Raw genomic sequence first — 19,137 nt, 5'->3', positions numbered from 1 at the left:
AATGTTACACAAGCTGAGAAGTGTTTTGGCCAATGTAACACTGAAGAACTCAGAATAAACCAACTTCTCTCACTGCGTGGTTTCCTACACGTGCTCCTTTTGGAAGGAAGGAACTCAACACCATCTGCTCCCTGTGGATATGAAAGAGCTGATGGCCAACACCTCGTGTTTGGTGCAGCTGCCCTGTTCCCTGCCCGCGTGGTGGGACAGGGATGGCTGGGGTGTGACCCAAGCTTGGTCAGTGTGGCTCACACAGGGCTGGTTCCTCAATGCTGGCTCTGGTATGTCCCTGCTGAGGCAGCATGGCTCTGCATCAATTTCCTGACTCCTTAGGTTTCATTAACCCATCCCATGGCAGCTTCCACTCTGAAAATTACACTTGAGTTCCACAATGTAGATTATACGTAGCGCACTGAGTTTGTGGGGTCACTCCTGCAGCTGCAGTGGTGTCGGGGACACGCTGCTGGCTCTTGGCATTCCCGCAGGCAGCGGCACATGGGGTCCCCACACACAGCTGGGCTGGCTCCTGGCTGGCTCGGGTCACCCTCCAGCCCCAGTGGAGCCACCCTGGTTGGGAACCAGCCCAGCAGAGAAGAACCTGGGGGTGCCGCTTGACAGCAGCTGAACAGGAACCAGCGTGTGCCAAGGAGGGCAAGAGGCCAATGGCACCTGGGCTGTCTCAGCAATAGTGTGAAAGCAGGAGCAGGGCAGGGACTGTCCCCTTGCTGGCACTGCTGAGGTGACACCGTGAGCGCTGTGTCCAGTTCTGGGCCACTCATGGTGAGAGAGCCCTCGAGGGGCTGGAGCGTGTCCAGGGAAGGGAACGGAGCTGAGGAAGGGGCTGGAGCCCCAGGAGCGGCTGAGGGAGCTGGGAAGGGGCTCAGCCTGGAGAGAAGGAGGCTCAGGGGGGCCCTTGTGGCTCTGCACAGCTCCTGCCAGGAGGGGACAGGGACAGGAGGAGAGGGAACGGCCTCAGGCTGGGCCAGGGCAGGCTCAGGGTGGACACCAGCAGGAATTTCCCCATGGAAAAGGGGCTCAGGGCAGGCTCAGGGTGGACACCAGCAGGAATTTCCCCATGGAAAGGGGACTCAGGCACTGGAACTGCCCAGGGAGGGTTGGAGTGCCCATCCCCGGAGGTGTCCAAGGAAGGAGGTGGCACTCGGTGCCCTGGGCTGGGGACAGGGTGGGTGTCAGACACAGCCTGGACTCGCTGGTGTTGCGGGTCTCTCCCAGCCTCGGCGGTTCTGTGGTTCCGTGACCGTTCCAGGAGCGCTGCTCGCGGCCCGGGGCGGCTCCGGCGGCGGGCGGGGCGGGAGGCGGCGCGGCCGAGCGTGACGGGGAGGGCGGGAGCGAGCGGAGCCCGCAGCGAGCAGCGACCGGGCCGCCGCCGCCTCCGCCTGCGCAGCGCCCGCACCGACCCCGCAGCGCCATGGCGGCCGCGGCCGCCGAGCCCAGCACCGGCCGCTACCAGCAGGTGAGGGGCGGCGGGGCCGGGCCGGGCGGCTCCCGGGGCGGCGGGGCCGGGAGCGGGGCCTGTGCTGGCGGCAGCGCCCGGGGCGGAGGCCGCGGGTCCCCGGGGGGTCAGGCCGGGCTCGGCCGCGGAGCCGCTCCCCGCCGGCGGGGGACTGGGTGTGCCCGCGGCCGGTGTTTGCCCAGGCCCGGGGCCGGTGTTTGCCCAGTCCCGGGGCCGGGTGTGTCCGGGGCCGGTGTTTGCCCAGTCCCGGGGCGACCTTGGCGCAGGGCGCTGACCCCGCCGCTCGTTTCCCTCCACGGCAGCGACCCCCCCGCCAGGGAACGGTCTCGTTCCGCAGCGTCCCGAGGACACCGTTAGTTTTCTTCCATCTTTTACCCGTGGACTCCCTCTAGGCCAGGGGCTGGCCTTAAAGAGCTCCGTGGGGAATTCGGGTGGTTCTTCTCTTCCTGCCTCCCGTTTGTCTGCAGTAACGGCCCCACGGAAAGGGCCGGGTGTCGGCTGGGCCCCCGGTGATGACCCAGTTCTGGCAGGCGCCTTTCCGACATCAGACATGGAGAATTCTTTACTTAGAGTAATGGAGAAATCCCTCAAAACGGCAGACAGCTCGCTCCTGCTGAGCCCAGGCTCTCCCAAGAAATCGCTGTGTTGTGACTTTTCCTGGGTAGCATTCCCAGCGTGGGTAGGCTCCGGCTCGGCAGAGTTCGAGATACACCCTCCCATGGGATGGAGTACTTGTCTCGTCTGACAGCTGCAGGTCTCCGTGCTTTTACATACTGGAAATGGAGAAGTTAAGCAAAACTTGGGCTTTTTTTTTTTCTTTTGTTCAGTGCTAAACTGATGTGCTCACTTCCAATGAGAAATCTCTTTGTGTTGTTCTAGACGTGCTAGGGACAGATAACCAGGTCTCTGCACTAATCGCCTTTCCTGGCAGAGTGCTGCTGCTGGTGTTGACCCCAACAAGTGTCTTCACAAATGCCTTTTCCCAAGGGCTGTGCAGCGTGTCCCATCACCCAGAGCAGTGGGGATGGGTGCCACAATCCTGCAGGACCCCACTGGTGTTACCTGGCTGATGCACACACTCCTGGTTTCCCCGGCAGGGGTGTGTAAAGCTGTTGTTTGCCTGCTCAGTGCTGTGTCTGCTCACACCTCGGGCAGAGCCAGGGCAGACTCATCTCGGAGCCCTGCAGAGATTAGGGAGCCTGGCTGTGCCAGAGGATTTGCACTGCTAAAGACAAGCACATAATGGAGGCCTGTGGAGCCACTGGTTTAACTGGAGTGAGAGGCAGATTCTCACATGTAAATGTATTTACTTTCGTGCAGCTGTTTAGAAATTGCTTCTCTTTCCTTGCCCTCTGCCAGAACCCAGGTGTTCCCATTGTTAAGTGTGTTATCACTGAACTGGCTCCTAATGCTTGTGTTGCTTCAAAACCCTGCAAGCTGTGGAGATGCACTTGGGATTTAGATAGAGAGGATGAGAGAGTGGGAGAGTCTCTGTAGCACTGAATGTGTCAATTTCCCCCCATATTTTGAAACTTATTGTGTGTGGGAATGTACAACAATGAAAGTACCATGTGCCAAGGAAGAGAGACTGCTACTGAAGTGCTAACTGCAAGGGCTGGGGTGAATACAGGACCCAGTCAGTGGAAGTAGCCTGGAGAAATTAACAACAAGCTCATTTAATCCTTTAAATTATTGGATTATGAGTCAGTGGAGGAATTTTCAAGGCTTGATCTTTTTGGGTGATGAGGTATTGCATAAATGGAGTTGGTTATGCAGGTAGGTGGTTCCTGTACTGGTAAATGTGATTGACTGTCCGAGTGTGCCAGGGATGTGTAACCCTCACTCTGGGATGGGTTCCTGATGTATCCGTGTGTGTATGGGAACAGCACTGAGGTGTGGGCACTGTGGAACCTGCACAATATTTGTAGGATTCCTCAAGTGTCTGTATTTTCAGGAAAAAAGGTGAGGGTTAGTGACCATGATCTGAGCACAACAGAACTCGATACCCCAGTTGGAGACCTGTGTGTTTCCTCTCCTCTCCCAGCCCTTCTCAGCCTTGCAGGTGGGATGTGGGAAGGTGGGGACGTGGGCTGTGCTCCATCAGCAGCCTCTTTGTTCCCTGCAGACTCCCAGCCCATGGCTGTTCACCATCATGGGCAGTGTGCAAGGGGCGTGCACTGATTTATTTTCCAAAGCAAACTTCCTAGCCCGTGGCTTTGTTCAGGCAGGAGACAATCTGATAAAAAGTAGCCTGCAGTGGTGCCGCTGGGCAGTATGAGTGTGAGCTCAGTACTGAGGAGGTGCAGCTCCCTGTAAGATAAAACTGAAGCTCTGGAGAAGGGATTTCAGCCTCCCCAGCCCTTCCTTGGGGAGCAGGGCTGGGACAGGCTGAGACTGCTGGATTTGGATCCTCCTCTGCAGGCCAGGTGCTGGGGCTGTGCTTGTGGAGGTGGGAATGGAGAGGTTTGGGAAGAAGGAGAGAGAGCTGCAGCCCGCCCCGCTGCTGTTATTCCGGGCACTGCTGTGTCCCCAAAAAGGGACACTGACAGAAATGACACTGTTGTCATTTCAGTCTGCCTTTGGGAAAGTTATACAGGGATGTTGTTGGGATTAGTGGGTTTAAAACCTTCCCAGCATAACCCTGGATTGAGAGTTCAGTTGGCAGAACTGTATTTCATCCTTGGAATAGAAATTACCTTCCATTCTGGAAAAATATAGCCCAGCTTTAACAGGTTTATTTACACTCTGTGTTTTCCAGGCATGCTTTGCACTTGGAGCATTCGAAAATACATGTGAGGTGTATGAGTAATGTAAACCCACCTAGGAAATGGTGGGAGTGTTAAATAATGAAGATGTATTCCTTTTTAAGTGCTGTGTCTTCCTGTTCCACTTGTTGAAGGTTTACATGGATCATGAATCATTCCATGAAGGGAGGTGTCAATGGGAAAAATAAGGAAGAAAGATTTTTCCATTTGTTTGTTTTTTGTTCTGTGAAAACCGTAGAAGAAATACATTGCTGGAAATAGAATGGGAATAGAGTTTAAATCCATGAAGAACTACAATGCTTCTTCAATATCTGGGGAGGCTGGAGTGGAACAGGGAGGCAGATGTCAGTTGCTGCCTTGTGTGTACCTTGAGCTTGTGTTTAATTTTGCAGCTGAAATGGGCACACAACTTGAAACTAAAAAATGAGAACATTCCAAATCTTTTCATGTCAGCAGTTAGAATCAGAAATCTCAGTGACTGTTTCCTCAGTGAGGTCCTTGCAGTGTGCAAGATGTGCTGACTAAAGATAAGAATGCTAAGAAAAGTTGCAGGGTAGGTTGTTTGCATATTTATTTTTATTTTTTATTTTATTTGTAAGCAGAATAGGGGATGCCACTGACATAAACCCAGTAAAATTAGAAAAATTGCAGAGTAAAATTGTGCAGCCTCTCCTCCGAGGTTGTGCTGAAGCTGCCCCATGTCCAGCCTTGGCTGTGCTGAGGTGACTAAAATCTGATTATTTTCCTCTGAAATATCCACCTCTGTAGGCAACAGTACCTGTCAGGTAAGGTTGCACGGGTTTAGTGATTCTGTGTGAAAAAGTTATTATAGAATTTAAATACATTCTGTCCCTAAAAATCAAAGGATGTGGGAAAGGCAGGGAAACAGCAGCAGTCCAGTGTCATCTCACAGCTTGTGTAGCAGCAGAAAATAGCTTTGCAAGCAAACTTTTAAATACAATATTATCTCAGGCATCAGGATGGTGTTGAGCTCTGAGTTGGGCTTTTTTAGTAACTTCTCTCTCATGACTAAAATCCAGTGGGGCTCAGTAACCCCATTGGGAAGCAGCTGTAGGAACAGCCCCTGAGGGCTTTGGGTTGTTCTGTGCTCCCAGGAGATGAGCAACCTTTATCTGTGGGTTTGGCATCATGACTTAGAAGTAACCATACAGAATGCAAGGATCAAGGTTTTGTATGTGTGTGAGTTCTGATCCTTTGTCATGGGGACGAGTGAGCAAAATTCAGTATTGAGGACTATCCAATCATTCTGTTCCTGCCTGTTGTGAAATATCCAAATTTGATCTGTGGTGGCACAATGGGATTTTTTTCTGTGGAAGATACTTAACCTTCTTCATATGACCATTTAAAAAGGTATTATTTTAAAATGTTTAGAAGTCTTACTGAAATACCCTAATGTCCAGAAAAATATCAATCTGATTCTAAATGTTATGAGAAGGCCTTATGCTTTAAGTGTGGGAAATTTAATTACAGCTATCCAAGATTAAAACCTAATTTTTCCATATTAAGACCTTGATCTCTCAAGTCTGAGGCCAGTGTGTGGCACAGGTTTGTGCTGGCCCAAGTGCCTGTTTCCAGTGTGTCCAGACCAGTCTAACTCCCTGTTTGAACAGAAACGAGGGAATTAGACCAGCTTGTTTTCCAGGATTGAGGAGCATTTCTGTGGTGTCAGGCCCTTGGCTGCAGTGAGTCAGAGGACATCACCACAGGTTGTATTTTATGGACATAAAATAGGTTTAGATTTGTGTTTTTCCCTTTTGGTGGCTCACAGGGTCGTTGCCATCACCCCCCTGAGCTGGATGCTGCTGCTGGCTCCTGCTCTGTGTGGGCTCTCTGGGTGCCAGGGAGCTCCAGGTGCCTTTGGGCAGTGGGGCACAGTTCTCAGGCCTTGTGAAAAGGGAGGAGTCTCAGGATCTCCAAGTCTCTCAGTTTGGAAAAACCAAGTCCCAGCTGTGCCCCATCCCCACCCTGTCCCCAGCCCAGAGCACTCAGTGCCACCTCCAGGTGCCACCTCCAGGGATGGGCACTCCAAACCCCCCTGGCAGCCCCTGCCAAGGCCTGAGCGCCCTTTCCATGGGGAAATTCTGGTGTTGGCACAGGTAGGGAGGTCACTCCTGGGGCTGGGCTCTGCTCAGGGCTGCAGTGAGGCTGGGGCAGGATCATCAGCATCTCCCCAGGGAGGGTTGGCTTGGCACAGGTGCCACATGTGTCACCTGAGAGGTGCTGAGCACACCTGTGCCACTGCAGGGGCTGGGCCAGACACTCAGGGCTGTCACTGCTCAGGGAAATGGGCTGGGAGAGCCTACAGGGGAAAACAGTTATTTGCTCATCAGGGAGAGGGCTGAGGGGAGTGGGTTGGCTTGTCTGGTAGCTTATCATTATTCCTGCTGATTAATAAGCTGATGTTAAGTTGCAGAAATTTGCAACAACATTGAGCAAAAGGCAGGATTTTAAATCAGGGTATGTTTAATTAAGTAAAGCAAAAGTCAGTAAAAATAACTCTCCTTTTCAGAGTTGGCAGTGACTTCAATTTACTTCCAAAAGGCTGAAGATATGTAATGATATGTGATCTATTGCTAAGGCCAGGCTTGTAGTAATGCTGGTTTAGTGTAGTGATGCTCATTTGGTGTAAGGAATATTTACATGCAGCCTCAGAACATGGCAAAGGGGAGTTAAAAAATAAAGATTCAAAACTATGTGAGCAGCCCATATGCTGAGTTTAGGAAATTTGGAAGAATTAACCAATATATTTATTGGAAATGCTTTCTTCAAAGTTTACATGGAAATATTTCCAAACAGCTTGGAAGATTTCAACTTCATGTTGCTGTGCTGTGTATTTACATGGGACAGGTCTCAGGGCAAGTGGCAACCAGAGGTGATGTCCTGCTCAGTGCCAGGCTTCTGATGATGGGTTTTTTGGAAAATAATTACCCCTGGGTGTTCTGTCAGTTCACTTTCTGTTGGTTTAGCAGTCTGGTGAAAAAATCCCAGCCAAGCTGTTGTTTCAATAACTGCATGCAGGGCTGTAAAGACTGTCTTATTTTTTTATGCCACGAATACCAGAACCTTGCCTGAAAAGCTAGAATCCATCAGTGAATCTAGGAAAGAATGATCCCACAGCCTGAGCAGAGCAGACTGAAGGCAGACACTGGTTTTAATCAGGCTCTCTGGGTTCTGAGGCCTCGGGGGAGTTCTCTGGGAGTCCATACCTGGAGCTGTGCAGGGCAGGTGGGAGCCAGGGCAGCGAGGCCTGATGAGTCATTCTTCCTGTCACATGAACCCTCCCTGCTCTGCTAATAGGCACTTAGTTGAATTTTAGATGCCTGGAATCATTAAAAAGGCTGGAAGGCATTTGTGTACCTTGTCCATTAGAAGAAAAATATGTTTTCTATAACTGTAACCTCCTACAGCCTCGAGCTCAACTTCAGAAAGTAGCTGCATTTTTTGTGTCATTATCCATTACCTGAATTGGGATGTTTGAAGGCAGCAGTGAATTCAGCTGCTTTCTCCCACGTGACATTGGTGGAAGAACATGTATTTCTTTTTACTATTGAAAGAAGAACCAGTGGTAGGAGTTAATATTCCACTCAGTATCCGTGTCCTCTTTTGTTTCATTTCTTCCAGTGTTGTCATGTGGTGCTTTCCTTCCCCCTCCCTGGTGACTGTGCTCTCAGGCTGTACCTGCCTTCTTTCTTGCAGGCATGAGGGGCTGAATTTCTGCCACCCCCTCCCCTGGAGAACAGGTAACAAAGGGCAGGTGGAATCCAGGGTGTCCCAGCTGTGACAGAGCCTTTCCTCCTGTCAATAGACAAGGTCCTGCACAGGCAGAGGGAGAAAAGGAGTGCTGATTTTTCATATTTTCATGGATAGACTGGCAATAAGCATGGTGGAGCATTTTCTGAGAATTCATAAACTACAGAGCCGGGGGAATCATGGAATCACAGAATGGTTTGGGTTGGGATGACTTTAAAGATAATATTTTTAGTATTTTTTCCCCCTGCCGTGTCCAGGGATCCAGGGGCAGCTCTCTGGGCAGAGATTCAATCAAGCAGTTTGGCTCTGTGTTTTCCTGTCCCTTCCATTGCCCCTCGTGCTCTGTGCAGGGTGATTTGGGATTTCTGGATCCTGTCTTTTTCTAAAAAATGAAAACATATTCCAATAAGCAATTGCTTCTCAAGTTAGTTTGCATTTACTTGTAACGCTGAGCTCTGTGGGGTTTATAAAATTTTTGTTTCTTGGAAAGGCTTTGGGAGGACGAAGGTGCCTCGCTGTGCTGGGAGCTGCTGCAGCTGCTCCTGTCCCTGCTCAGTGCCCTGGGGCTCAGTAAAGCTCAGGTGAGGCAGGTCCTGCCACCTCCACCCTCGGGGCCTCACACCCTGGGATTGTTTGCTGTGCCTCACATCTGGCCAGGGGCAGCTCTGGGCTGTGTCCTGCTGACAGCTGGGCTGGGAGCTGCTCCCTGGAGCAAGGATTAAATTTTCATCTGGATCACCGATTCCTCCTTCTTCAAGGAAATGGTTCAGTGTTGTCATGTGAGGACTGCTTATCCACAAAGCTTGGGGCTGACCCAAGCACCCTTTTCTTCTTCCCCACCTCTTCTGTTTAGAAAATGTTCCTGGGGAGCAGAGTGAGCTTCAGCTGATGTGGAACTGGAGTGCAGGACTGCAGTGCTCTGCTGTTCTGCTGCACCTGGACTGGCAGACAGTGCTCCTGATTTTGTTCTGGTGCTTTCCAGTGTAATTTCCTCCCTTTTCCCCCTCTCAGCTGACCCCTTGGACCTGCCAGCAGAACCACACATTGTCACCTGCTAAGCACAGTCAAGGCTTTCCCAGAGGGTGTGGATGCTGTGTGACCTGGAGCAGAATATAGGTTATAGACTTCCACTGGCACAGAGCAGCTCTGGCTGCCCCTGGATCCCTGGCAGTGCCAAGGCCAGGTTGGACATTGGGGCTTAGATTAGCCTGGGATCATGGAAGGTGTCCCTGCCATGGCAGGGGGTGGAATGAGATGGGCTTTAAGGGATGGCCCAACCCAAACCATTCTGTGATCTGTGATGTTAAGCAGCAGAAGGAATAAAATTCCAAAGCACAGAACACTTGGATATCCAAGATCTGCGTTTAGAAGTGGGAGCTGATTTATTTTTCCCTGATACAAATAAGATAAGAACATCCCCCTACGCCCCCACCCCTGTGTTAAATGCTCAAGGAGAATGGCAGCATGTCTCTCCAAAGAAAAGAAAGGACAATATCCCAGATGGCTTCAGGAGTGTGGGGTTGCAGGAGGGAGAGCTGGAGCAGACATTGTTTAGTGGTGATTTCATACGAGGGCAATGCCTCCTGCTCAGCCCAGTGCTTCAGTCTGGAGGTGCTTGTTTGAGGTGAGGTATTCTGCAGAAAACCTCAGTGCTTTTGCTGCTGAGGTGATGAGAAATGGAAGGAAGGGAAACATGAGATGGCAGCTGTAACCTCCTTTCTGGCCTGGTGCTGCTGCCTCCCTGATCAAAGCTGCCACGGCACACCTGCCTCGTGCGGGTGATGCTGGAGCTGTGATAGCTCCTGGTTATTTATACAGAGCCTGTGGGAAGCACAGTGCACAAAATAAACCCGCTCCTTTTCAGTCATACAGTGTGAAAGGTTGAAGGGAAATGGCAACATTTGTACTTTTGTGCACCATTATGTAATGTATCCATGGAAAAAACCCTTCCTTAGCAAAGCCACAGCAGCAATGGAGCCTTTTGTTGGGTATCTCACTGTATTTCTTTGACTAAAACAGATGCAACTGCAGCTTCTAAGCAATGTCAGCTGAGGAAGTGCCAGGGAAATGGAAAGGTACTGGAAAGCTGTGCGCTGTGCTTTGCTGGAGTCCAGGTGTGTGAGGATTTAAAAACAACATTAAAACTGCAATAGAAGATTGATCATTTCAAGTGGGAACGCTTCAGAGGGAGGCTGAGCAGCTGCTCCGTGTCCCGTGCTGCTTCCAGAAGAGTCTGTTGTGTGCAGTTAAAGCTGCAGGGGTGGTGTCAGAGCACTGAGAACCCCCTGAGCCCTGGTGTGTGGTTCTGTTCAGCTGCAGAATGAAGAGGAGCCGGGCGAGGCCGTGCCGGTGGTGAGCGACGCCCCTCCGCCCTACAGCAGCATTTCTGCAGAGAGCACAGGTACTGTCACCTGGGGACAGGGCTGGCATTGCTCTGCTGCCACTGACTGCCCTCCTCATCCACAGCTGGCTCTGCAGCACCTTCCTGAGCGGCAAGGCTCAGGATTGATCCACACAGCCTGTCAGTACTTGTGGTTTAGGAGATGCAATTTGGCTGCGCTCGTCTGATGTCATCCCATCAAGGGGTGTTCAAGTTACAGTTCACAGTGTTCTCAGTAAATTGGAGACAGTTAAAAATCAAAGTGCTGGGAGGATTTGTGGTTCCCCTCTCATTAGCTGGCATTTGGATGATGCTGTGCCCCTTCCTTAAAGGATTCATTCGTTACTTAAAAGGGTTTAAAGAATTCACTTTTCCTGCACTTTCCAATAACTAAGCATTTGGTCATAAGGATGGGACTTTGGCTCATCCTCCTGTCCTGTCCCTAATAACTTTAATAACCCCTTGGATCTGGAAACATGACTATTTCTGAGTATCCAAGTCGGCAGAGGCACAGCATGTGGTGTTGTTTCAAGCAGAAGTGCAGCCAGACGTGTTCAGTGAGTGTTCTCTGCGTTGCTGGCTATCAGAGAAGGTGCTCCCGTGCTTTTCCCTCTCTGCTTTGGGATGGCAGGAGGCTGGGCTGGGTGACAGGGTGGGGTATGGGGCTCACTGGAAGTCACTGCTGGTTCCCAGCAGGGTGTTCCTGAGCAAGTGCTGAGCTCTCTCTGTGTTTTGTGCAGCTTACTTTGACTACAAGGATGAGTCAGGCTTCCCGAAGCCGCCGTCCTACAACGTGGCCACCACTCTGCCCAGCTACGACGAGGCCGAGAGGAGCAAGGCTGAGGCCACCATTCCCTTGGTTCCTGGCAGGGTGAGTGTCCTGTCCCTGTCCCTGCCTGTCCCTGTCCTGCTGGGTGCCAGTTCAGCTTTAACTCCTGCCCATCGTGTGTTATGACTCTCAAAATTTGTGTCAATGAAGCTTTCTGGGGTGGTGATATTCCACACTTCTGAGAGTCCTGTGGCTATTTTTATTTTTTTTTTCATTTTCCTCTGAGCACTGTGATGATGTCAGACATCTCAGTAATGCCAGCATGTGCTAGCCAGATTAGCTTGGCAGGCTGACAGAGGGACTGTGCTGTATCCCTGTGCACTGACACTGGGGTTTTTGTTGGGTTTTTTTTCATTTTTAAAAAAGATTTAGGATTAATTCTTCAGCTGTCTGGCATATCTACCCTTGATATTCCTGCTGCTAACTTAGTTGACTTTTCTAGAGGTCAGTGTAGCTGATACAAGGACGATAAAACCATTCTGCCAGAATTATTTCCTTTTGTTTTTTTCAACATTATCTCTTGTTCAGCCATTCTTTCCACCCCTGCTAGCATTGGAAGTCCCCTGCTCATTACACTTCTTCACAGAAGCCAAATTCCTTGCTGAGATGATAATTTTTTGATGAGTTGAAGAATTCTTCACAATGAGAACAAGAACATGCTGGATCTTGACTATGTTAAAAATAAAGATACATTTCCTATTATATAGATAACATTTCATGCCCTGCACCATTTCAGGATGAGAAACAGGAATTTTCTCGTGCCTGCATTTGTAGATTTTGCTATTTAGGATTCCAGCCCTTTTTTGAAGAGTCACACCCAGAAGTGGGGAAGCTGTATGGACTGGGTTGACCTAAATCCCCCATGTGCTGCCTCCCTCTGCATTGCAGGACGATGACTTTGTGACACGGGATGACTTTGATGACACTGACCAGCTGAGGATAGGAAATGATGGCATTTTCATGCTGACTTTCTTCAGTAAGTACCTGATGGAATCAACTTCTTTCCAAGCAGTGACCCACAATAGGTTGGGTCACATTTATGTTTATGTAGCACCAGGAAAAACCTGAGTGCAAGGAGTTTATGGTTTTATTCCTTGGAATGTAAAGGTGTCTTGACCTGCTGCTTTTCTCCTGCTTTCTCAGTGGCATTCCTCTTCAACTGGATTGGATTTTTCCTGTCTTTCTGTCTGACTACTTCAGCTGCAGGACGATATGGGGCCATTTCTGGCTTTGGTCTGTCTCTTATTAAGTGGATCCTTATTGTCAGGGTGAGTTGTGTGGTGCAAAACCACGGACACAGACACTGATACTCTTTTTCCCCAGTAGGTTTTTATCTCATACTGAAGTTAGTGATAAATTTAGGGTTTTTAAAATTTTTTTAATAATGAAATAATTTTTGAGCTACTTACTCACTAAAAACAGGGCTTTTTTCATAATTGTATCCTGTTTATCTGCTGAATTTCAACTGTAGTGAAAGAAAAGAAAGATTGCACACCCAGATATGCTTTGGGGATGCTCCATCCCTGGAAGTGTCCAAGTTTAAGCTGGACAGGGATTCCTGGGATAATGGAAGGTGTCCCTGTCTGTGGCAAAAGAGAGGAGCTGTAGGACCCTTTCCAGCCCAACCCCTGTGGGATTCTGGGGTTCATTCTGTGTGTCTGACAGAGCATGGCCTGATCAGAGTGTGGTTTGGGCTGAGCAGCAGCAGCAGCACTCTGATCCTGGGAAAACATGAACCCAGGCAAAGCCAGCCCTGCCCTCAGCCTCTGCAGCCTGCTGTGGCCTGGCTCTCCTCTGGAAAGAAGGGAATTCTCTAAAATGCAGGATAGCTGATGAGGAGAGGGAAACAGGGCCGTGGGAGGAGTGAGGTTTGGAGCAGCACTGGGAGAAGGCCGTGGGTGCCCTCTGGTGCAGCCTCCCTGCGGCACAGGAGCAGGACCAGCAGCAGCTGCCATCCTGCTCCAGGATTTTTAGCTCTTAAATTTTTTGGAGGGATTGGGAGAAAAAAATATTTCCATCCAGAAAGCTTTATTTGGAGCCTGTGAAATGATGGCATTCCAGGCTGAAAGTTGAATTTCAAGCAAAGCAGTTCACTGGCTGTAAGTAGAAGTAGAGAGCATTCATGTCAGCGCTGTCACTTCCTACCCTGTCTTTTGGGGCTGGGAATTCTAATTTGTAAATGCAGCATCTCTTCACTTTTCTGGCAGTTTTTGTGGTAATCTGGGTTCAGAGGTGTTAAGGGCTGTTTGCTGGATTAAGAGGTGTGACAGAAGGAGGTGACATTATCTGTGGGTTTGATTTAGACATCAGTAACAAGTTTATCTTTTGTTAGGTTTTAAGTTTGAATAGAGCAAACCCAGAGGAATTATAATGTATTTATACTGAAACTGTGAACAGCAGTGCTCTCATAGTGTTGGTGCCTTTCATTTAATAGCAGTAATTTTCCCAATTGGGAATCTTGTCAGTGGATTCCACAGGTGTGGGATTTCTTTCCCAGCTGTTACACCATCCAGCCTGACAATGTAATGAATGTGCTGCACTGCTGCAAGCCTGCTCTGCCCTTTCAGAACCTGCAGCTGTGCTTTATAAGCATCCAGGACACAATTTAAAACAGGAATATTTGCCCAGCAGTGTCCTTGTGCCCCACTGATTGGCAGAATTCATAGCTGGGTGTGGAATCTGTCCCATTCCCCTGGTTGGAGCTGGTGCAGAAAAACCACAAATAACAGTTTGTGGAGGTAACTCATTGCTGCAGCTGCTGAATGCAGCATCCCTGAGAGCTCTGGTGTGCAGCCCTGATCTGGTTACTGCTAAAATTGGTGGGGATAGACTTTGGTTCACCAACTTCCATGTGCTCTAAACTGTACTTTTTTTGCTGTTTTTCAGTTCTCCACCTATTTTCCTGGTTACTTCGATGGCCAGTACTGGCTTTGGTGGGTCTTCCTTGTACTAGGTGAGTGGCTGTGGGGGGAAAGATGCTTCAAAACTGTAAAGTCAGGTAGGATTTTGAGAGCATTCCTGGCTGTTAAACATGTGTGTGTGGATGTCCAGATGAAATGTGACCCTCATACTCCTCTGACTGAGCACATTCAGGTTTTAAAGGCACATGTAAACACTGTCCTGGCAGTTCTTGGTGGCAGCATCCTGACATCATCCAGAAGTTAAGAAGAGAATAATGCTTGTAACTGATACTGTGTCTGCTCTTGCATCTTAAATGGAAGAGTGGATTGTTCCCTTCCTCATCTTAGTTTCTTTTTCCTGCTTTGGGAGTGACTGGATCTTGTTTGGAGTCAAAGTTTTGTGATTACCCAAGGAAAGTTTGTTTTTGAAGTTACCTGAAATGGGAAGATGAGGTGTTATTGCTACCAAAAGTAATTCCTGTGTGTGATCAGCTGCTGTGCATCCCAGTGATGAGGACCCTCTGTAGAGGTGGCAGGGAGTTCAGCTGCTCCCTCTTCTTGAAGAAGCAACACCTGTGGTAACTGGACAAATGTGTCTCTCCCCTGCAGGTTTTCTGCTGTTTCTCAGAGGATTTATTAATTATGCAAAGGTTAGGAAGATGCCAGATACGTTTTCTACTCTTCCCAGAACCAGAGTTCTCTTTATTTACTAAAGGTAAATTTTCTGCTTTCCTGAATTTGTTCTGCTTTGACTTTAACTCTATTTAGTGACTTTTCTAGGCCACACTTTCCATTGCTTGAATATTTTTCGAACTCAAGGAAGCAGGGAACAGTTGTTTCTTGGTACCCCCTACCCAGCTCCTGAGTCTGCAGAGCCCAGACTGACCTGATGGGAGGCAGAGGAACACTGGGCATTTGTCCCTGAGTGTTTGCTGTGAGGAATTGGATATTCATTTGATTCCCTGACTAGATACTGTGAGAACAAAACCCCTGCCCCTTGGTACTGCTGAGTATTTGGCAAATGTGTCTTTGAGAATAAATCACATGCCTGAAACACGTGGTGTGTCCCAGACCCGAGGAGAGGTCACAAAATGCTGTTAGAGGGGCATGCCAGTGCCTTTGGCTTTTGTCCCAGAACGAGCAATTTCTCTGAATCCTGCTGTTTCAAATTGCTGCCAGGTTCCTGAAGAAATGACAGCCTTGCACACCTTTGCTCTCCTCAGACCCCCCCACACACCTGAGCTGCCCTCCCTGAGCATCTTGCAAAGACCTGAGTGCCTGGGAGTGTTTTGCTTCAGTGCTGAACCCCAGGCTGGATGCCTTAATGGGGCTTTAAAGGAGGAGGCTTAAGTAGCTGAAGCCTTGTAGCATAATTTCCTGCTCACAGCAGATAATGGCCTGGCATTAACTGTCCCTCCCCGAGGGGAAGGAAATCCTGGAATAGGTTCTTCCCAGCTGGGGAATGCAACACGATGCTCCCTTTAGAAATATCATAATAACACTCCATTTCCCCAGAGAGGCAATTGCAGCTGGGACAGTCAAAGAAACCAAACCAGCCCCAGCTTTAAATTGGGGGTCATTAAATTGTTGAGATTTGAAAACCGAGCCTTGGGTTTCCAAATGCACTTCCCTTTTATTAGAAACTGCAAATTGCCCACGATTCTGCTTCGTTTCCAGGCTGGGAGGAGAATCTGCAGCACAGAGCAGCCTTTGTGCAGTGCTTTCCTCTGGTGATAGTGTGTAAAAATAGTTCAGCCAATTTCTTTACGTGTTTCAGGTCTGTTTAGCAAAGTTCTGGTTTGTGACCTCCTCCAGGATCTGTAATGTCCTCCCAGATTCCTGCTGAGTCACCAGAGGCTTGATTTCCCCCAGTTTATGGTCACAGAATGTGAGCATTTAAAGTCAGCTTTATCTCTGTATTTTGTCTGACTGAACAATTTAAAAAAAAATTTTGCTCCTTTACCAAAACTTTATTTTTTATTTCCTAAAGGAGCTCTGTGGTTTCTTTTTGCATAGACTTTTCCTGTGTTTGAAATTTGAAATTACAGGTTAGAGACCTGGCTTCACTCCTTGCTTGTGGAGCTGTAGAGTGTTTAAATCCTTATTTATGTGTCATTTTAGAGCATTTTAGAAAAGCACTTTCAGATATGCTGAGATAAATGTCCAGAATAATTCATAAATATTTCAACTGTGATACTTCCCCTGAAAATAAATCTTTAATCCTGAATTCTGAGTGAAGAAGCCACAAAAGACTTGGATTTTCAGTGTATTATTGTCCTTAGATGAGATTTCCTCTTCAGGGCATGATGCAAAGGGCACAGTGAGGGATTATGGTTATTTCAGAGCAGGGATAATTTTAGAAAATTAGGAGGGGAATAATGAGTGCAAACCAGAAAATACAACCTGGTGAAACGAATCTGGTGAAAAGCTGGAGTTTACTATTCCAGCTGTGTGTGCAGTAATGGACACAATCCTGCTGTTATCCTGTAAAATACACACAGATTCCTGAGCATTTTGCTGGAGTCACATCATTGTGTGCTGAGACACTTCATAAGCCCTTAGACATCCTGTGCTGTGTGAACAACATCCTCCTGTTATCCAAAATAACCCTCTGACTGCAGCTTTGGTGTTCAATATCCTTCTCCAACAGATGTTTTCTGGCAAATGTCTTCCTGCATTAGTGAAATCCCCCCCAAGAAGCAGCAGGACACCTGCAGGAAGTGAATCAAGGCTCTGGAGCAGAAGAAAAAATAATCACCTGCTTTAAAATAAATAAATAAAAGTACTGTTGGAAAAAGAAAAAAAAAAGGAGAAGCATTTCTTTCGATTTGTTTTTAGGTGTAAAATTTTAATAATTAACGCAGAATTCTGTAATTGTTGACTCATTAGTGGCTAATGTTTGAAGCAGCTCTTGCAGTGAGTCTGTGCTGTGCTGATGGAGCCCTTCAGCCAGGGTTTGTGGTGTTTGGGCAGCAGGAGCTGTGCTGGGGCCAGCAGGGGCCAGGCTTGCGTTAGTTCCAGCCTGGGAGCTGCCCGGGCTCTGCCTGTGCTGGGCACAGTGTGACACTGGCCTGGACTCTGTGTGACACTGTCCTGTCCTGGGCTGTGTGTGACACCCTGTGCTGGGCACAGTGTGACACTGTCCTGGGCTGTGTGTGACACTGTCCTGGACTCTGTGTGACACTGTCCTGGGCACAGTGTGACACTGTCCTGGACTCTGTGTGACACCCTGTCCTGTACAAAGCATGACACTGTCCTGGGCAGTGTGTGACACCCTGTGCTGTACAGAGTGTGACACTGTCCTGGGCACACTGTCCTGGGCTGTGTGTGACACCCTGTCCTGTGCAGTGTGTGTGCTGTGTGTCCTGTACAGCCCATGGAACTCCATGTCCTGTACAGTCCCCATGTGTCACATCCTGTACAGCCTGTGTGCATCATGTCCTGTCCAACCCATGGAACTCCATGTCCTGTCCATCCTGTGTGCTCCATGTACATCATGTCCTGTGCATCCCCGTCCCCCGTGTCCTGTCTGTCCGTCCCTATCCCCCGTGTCCTGTCTGTCCCTGTCCCCCGTGTCCTGTCTGTCCATCCCTGTCCCCCGTGTCCTGTCTGTCCCTGTCCCCCGTGTCCTGTCTGTCCATCCCTGTCCCCCGTGTCCTGTCTGTCCGTCCCTGTCCCCCGTGTCCTGTCTGTCCATCCCTGTCCCCCATGTCCTGTCTGTCCGTCCCTGTCCCCCGTGTCCTGTCTGTCCGTCCCTGTCCCCTGTGTCCTGTCTGTCCATCCCTATCCCCCATGCCCTGTCTGTCCCTGTCCCTGTGTCCTGTCTGTCCGTCCCTGTCCCCCATGTCCTGTCTGTCTGTCCCTGTCCCCTGTGTCCTGTCTGTCCGTCCCTGTCCCCCGTGTCCTGTCTGTCCATCCCTGTCCCCCATGCCCTGTCTGTCCATCCCCGTCCCCCGTGTCCTGTCTGTCCATCCCTGTCCCCCGTGTCCTGTCTGTCCGTCCCTGTCCCCCGTGTCCTGCCTGGCAGCACAGGGGTGACTCCAGAGCTGAGGCTGCTCCTGCAGTCCCCCAGCACCCCGGGGCCTGTGAGGAAAAGGGGTCACTGCATTCCAGACTCCGAGGTGTCATTGGGAATTTAGAGGTGGCACAAGCATTAACTTTTAACAGTCTTTATTCTCGGTGTTGTAGTATCCTTTCCTTTCGCACCACCAACTTTTTGGGCTCTCCAGGGGTTTTCACGGAACAAGTCTGTAGTGTAAAACTAAAAGATCATGTTGCAACTTTGTATAAAAACCATCTTGCAAAACAAAGGCCTTTTTTTTCTTTGGGCTTGGGACTTTTGAGACAATTCCTAATATACCTGTAATTCTTGCTTTTATAATTTGTGTTAGCAGAGACTCTGACGCGTTGGAAATGTAGATTTAATGTGCACTCCTGTGCTTTCTGCCAAGTGGTCATTCACTTTGGAGTTTTACTATGTTCAACCTGTAAATACAGCAGAACGTCAATAAATGTCACTTCTGTAGCAATTGTTGCTGTAGGACAGTGTTTAATTGAGTTTTGATGTGTTAATGCACCTGGTTATCCATGACAAACACTGATTATCTAGGGGCATTCCATCTCCTTCCATGGAAGGTGTAACACAAGTCTCCAAGGTGTCCATCTCTTTTGTAACCAAGCCTGCCAGGAAATGGTGATTCCATTTTGGGGGGTTTGTTGGATTTTTTGGTAGTTGTATGACCCATGAAACTGGTTTTGCTTCACAGCTGAACTTCTCAAATGTACAGTCCCCACAAACAAACAGTTGGGGCTGACAGAGATGGATAGAGGTTCCACAGAGTCCTCTTTAAACAGGAATAAGTGAACACAGAATTAGGAATTTTATCCTACAGGCAAAATCTGCAGCATTGGGGAACTCTGAATCACATTTGCCCAAACTTGGTCGATCAGCCTCGTGTTTGCTCTCCTGGCATCTGGGCCTTATTTGGGCTTGACTCCAGAGAACTGGAATATTTGGC

At 49.1% G+C, this 19,137-nt stretch overlaps 1 protein-coding gene across 1 annotated transcript; it reads left to right on the top strand.

The window, feature by feature from the left end:
• The first annotated feature begins 1,309 nt into the window (after positions 1–1,309).
• Positions 1,310–18,648, top strand: NDFIP1 (Nedd4 family interacting protein 1). Its single transcript, XM_054643210.2, has 8 exons — positions 1,310–1,474; positions 10,324–10,411; positions 11,131–11,261; positions 12,108–12,195; positions 12,363–12,487; positions 14,106–14,172; positions 14,729–14,834; positions 16,770–18,648. The coding sequence occupies exons 1-7, from the start codon at positions 1,430–1,432 to the stop codon at positions 14,830–14,832; spliced, it is 648 nt and encodes a 215-aa protein (XP_054499185.2). The 5' UTR covers positions 1,310–1,429; the 3' UTR covers positions 14,833–14,834; positions 16,770–18,648.
• Positions 18,649–19,137: the final 489 nt, after the last annotated feature.

This window comes from Agelaius phoeniceus, chromosome 15 (assembly GCF_051311805.1).
Source record: "Agelaius phoeniceus isolate bAgePho1 chromosome 15, bAgePho1.hap1, whole genome shotgun sequence".
Classification (NCBI taxonomy): domain Eukaryota; kingdom Metazoa; phylum Chordata; class Aves; order Passeriformes; family Icteridae; genus Agelaius; species Agelaius phoeniceus.
Note: the sequence above shows the minus strand (reverse complement) of the source record. Positions and strands in the feature narration are given on the sequence as shown.

Excerpts from the sequence above, each read along its gene's own strand:
- NDFIP1 (XM_054643210.2), top strand. The coding sequence starts at position 1,430 with ATGGCGGCCGCGGCCGCCGAGCCCAGCACCGGCCGCTACCAGCAG. Across the intron at positions 11,262-12,107 it reads TTCCCTTGGTTCCTGGCAGG|GACGATGACTTTGTGACACG; the intron begins GTGAGTGTCCTG and ends TCTGCATTGCAG. Across the intron at positions 12,488-14,105 it reads AGTGGATCCTTATTGTCAGG|TTCTCCACCTATTTTCCTGG; the intron begins GTGAGTTGTGTG and ends GCTGTTTTTCAG.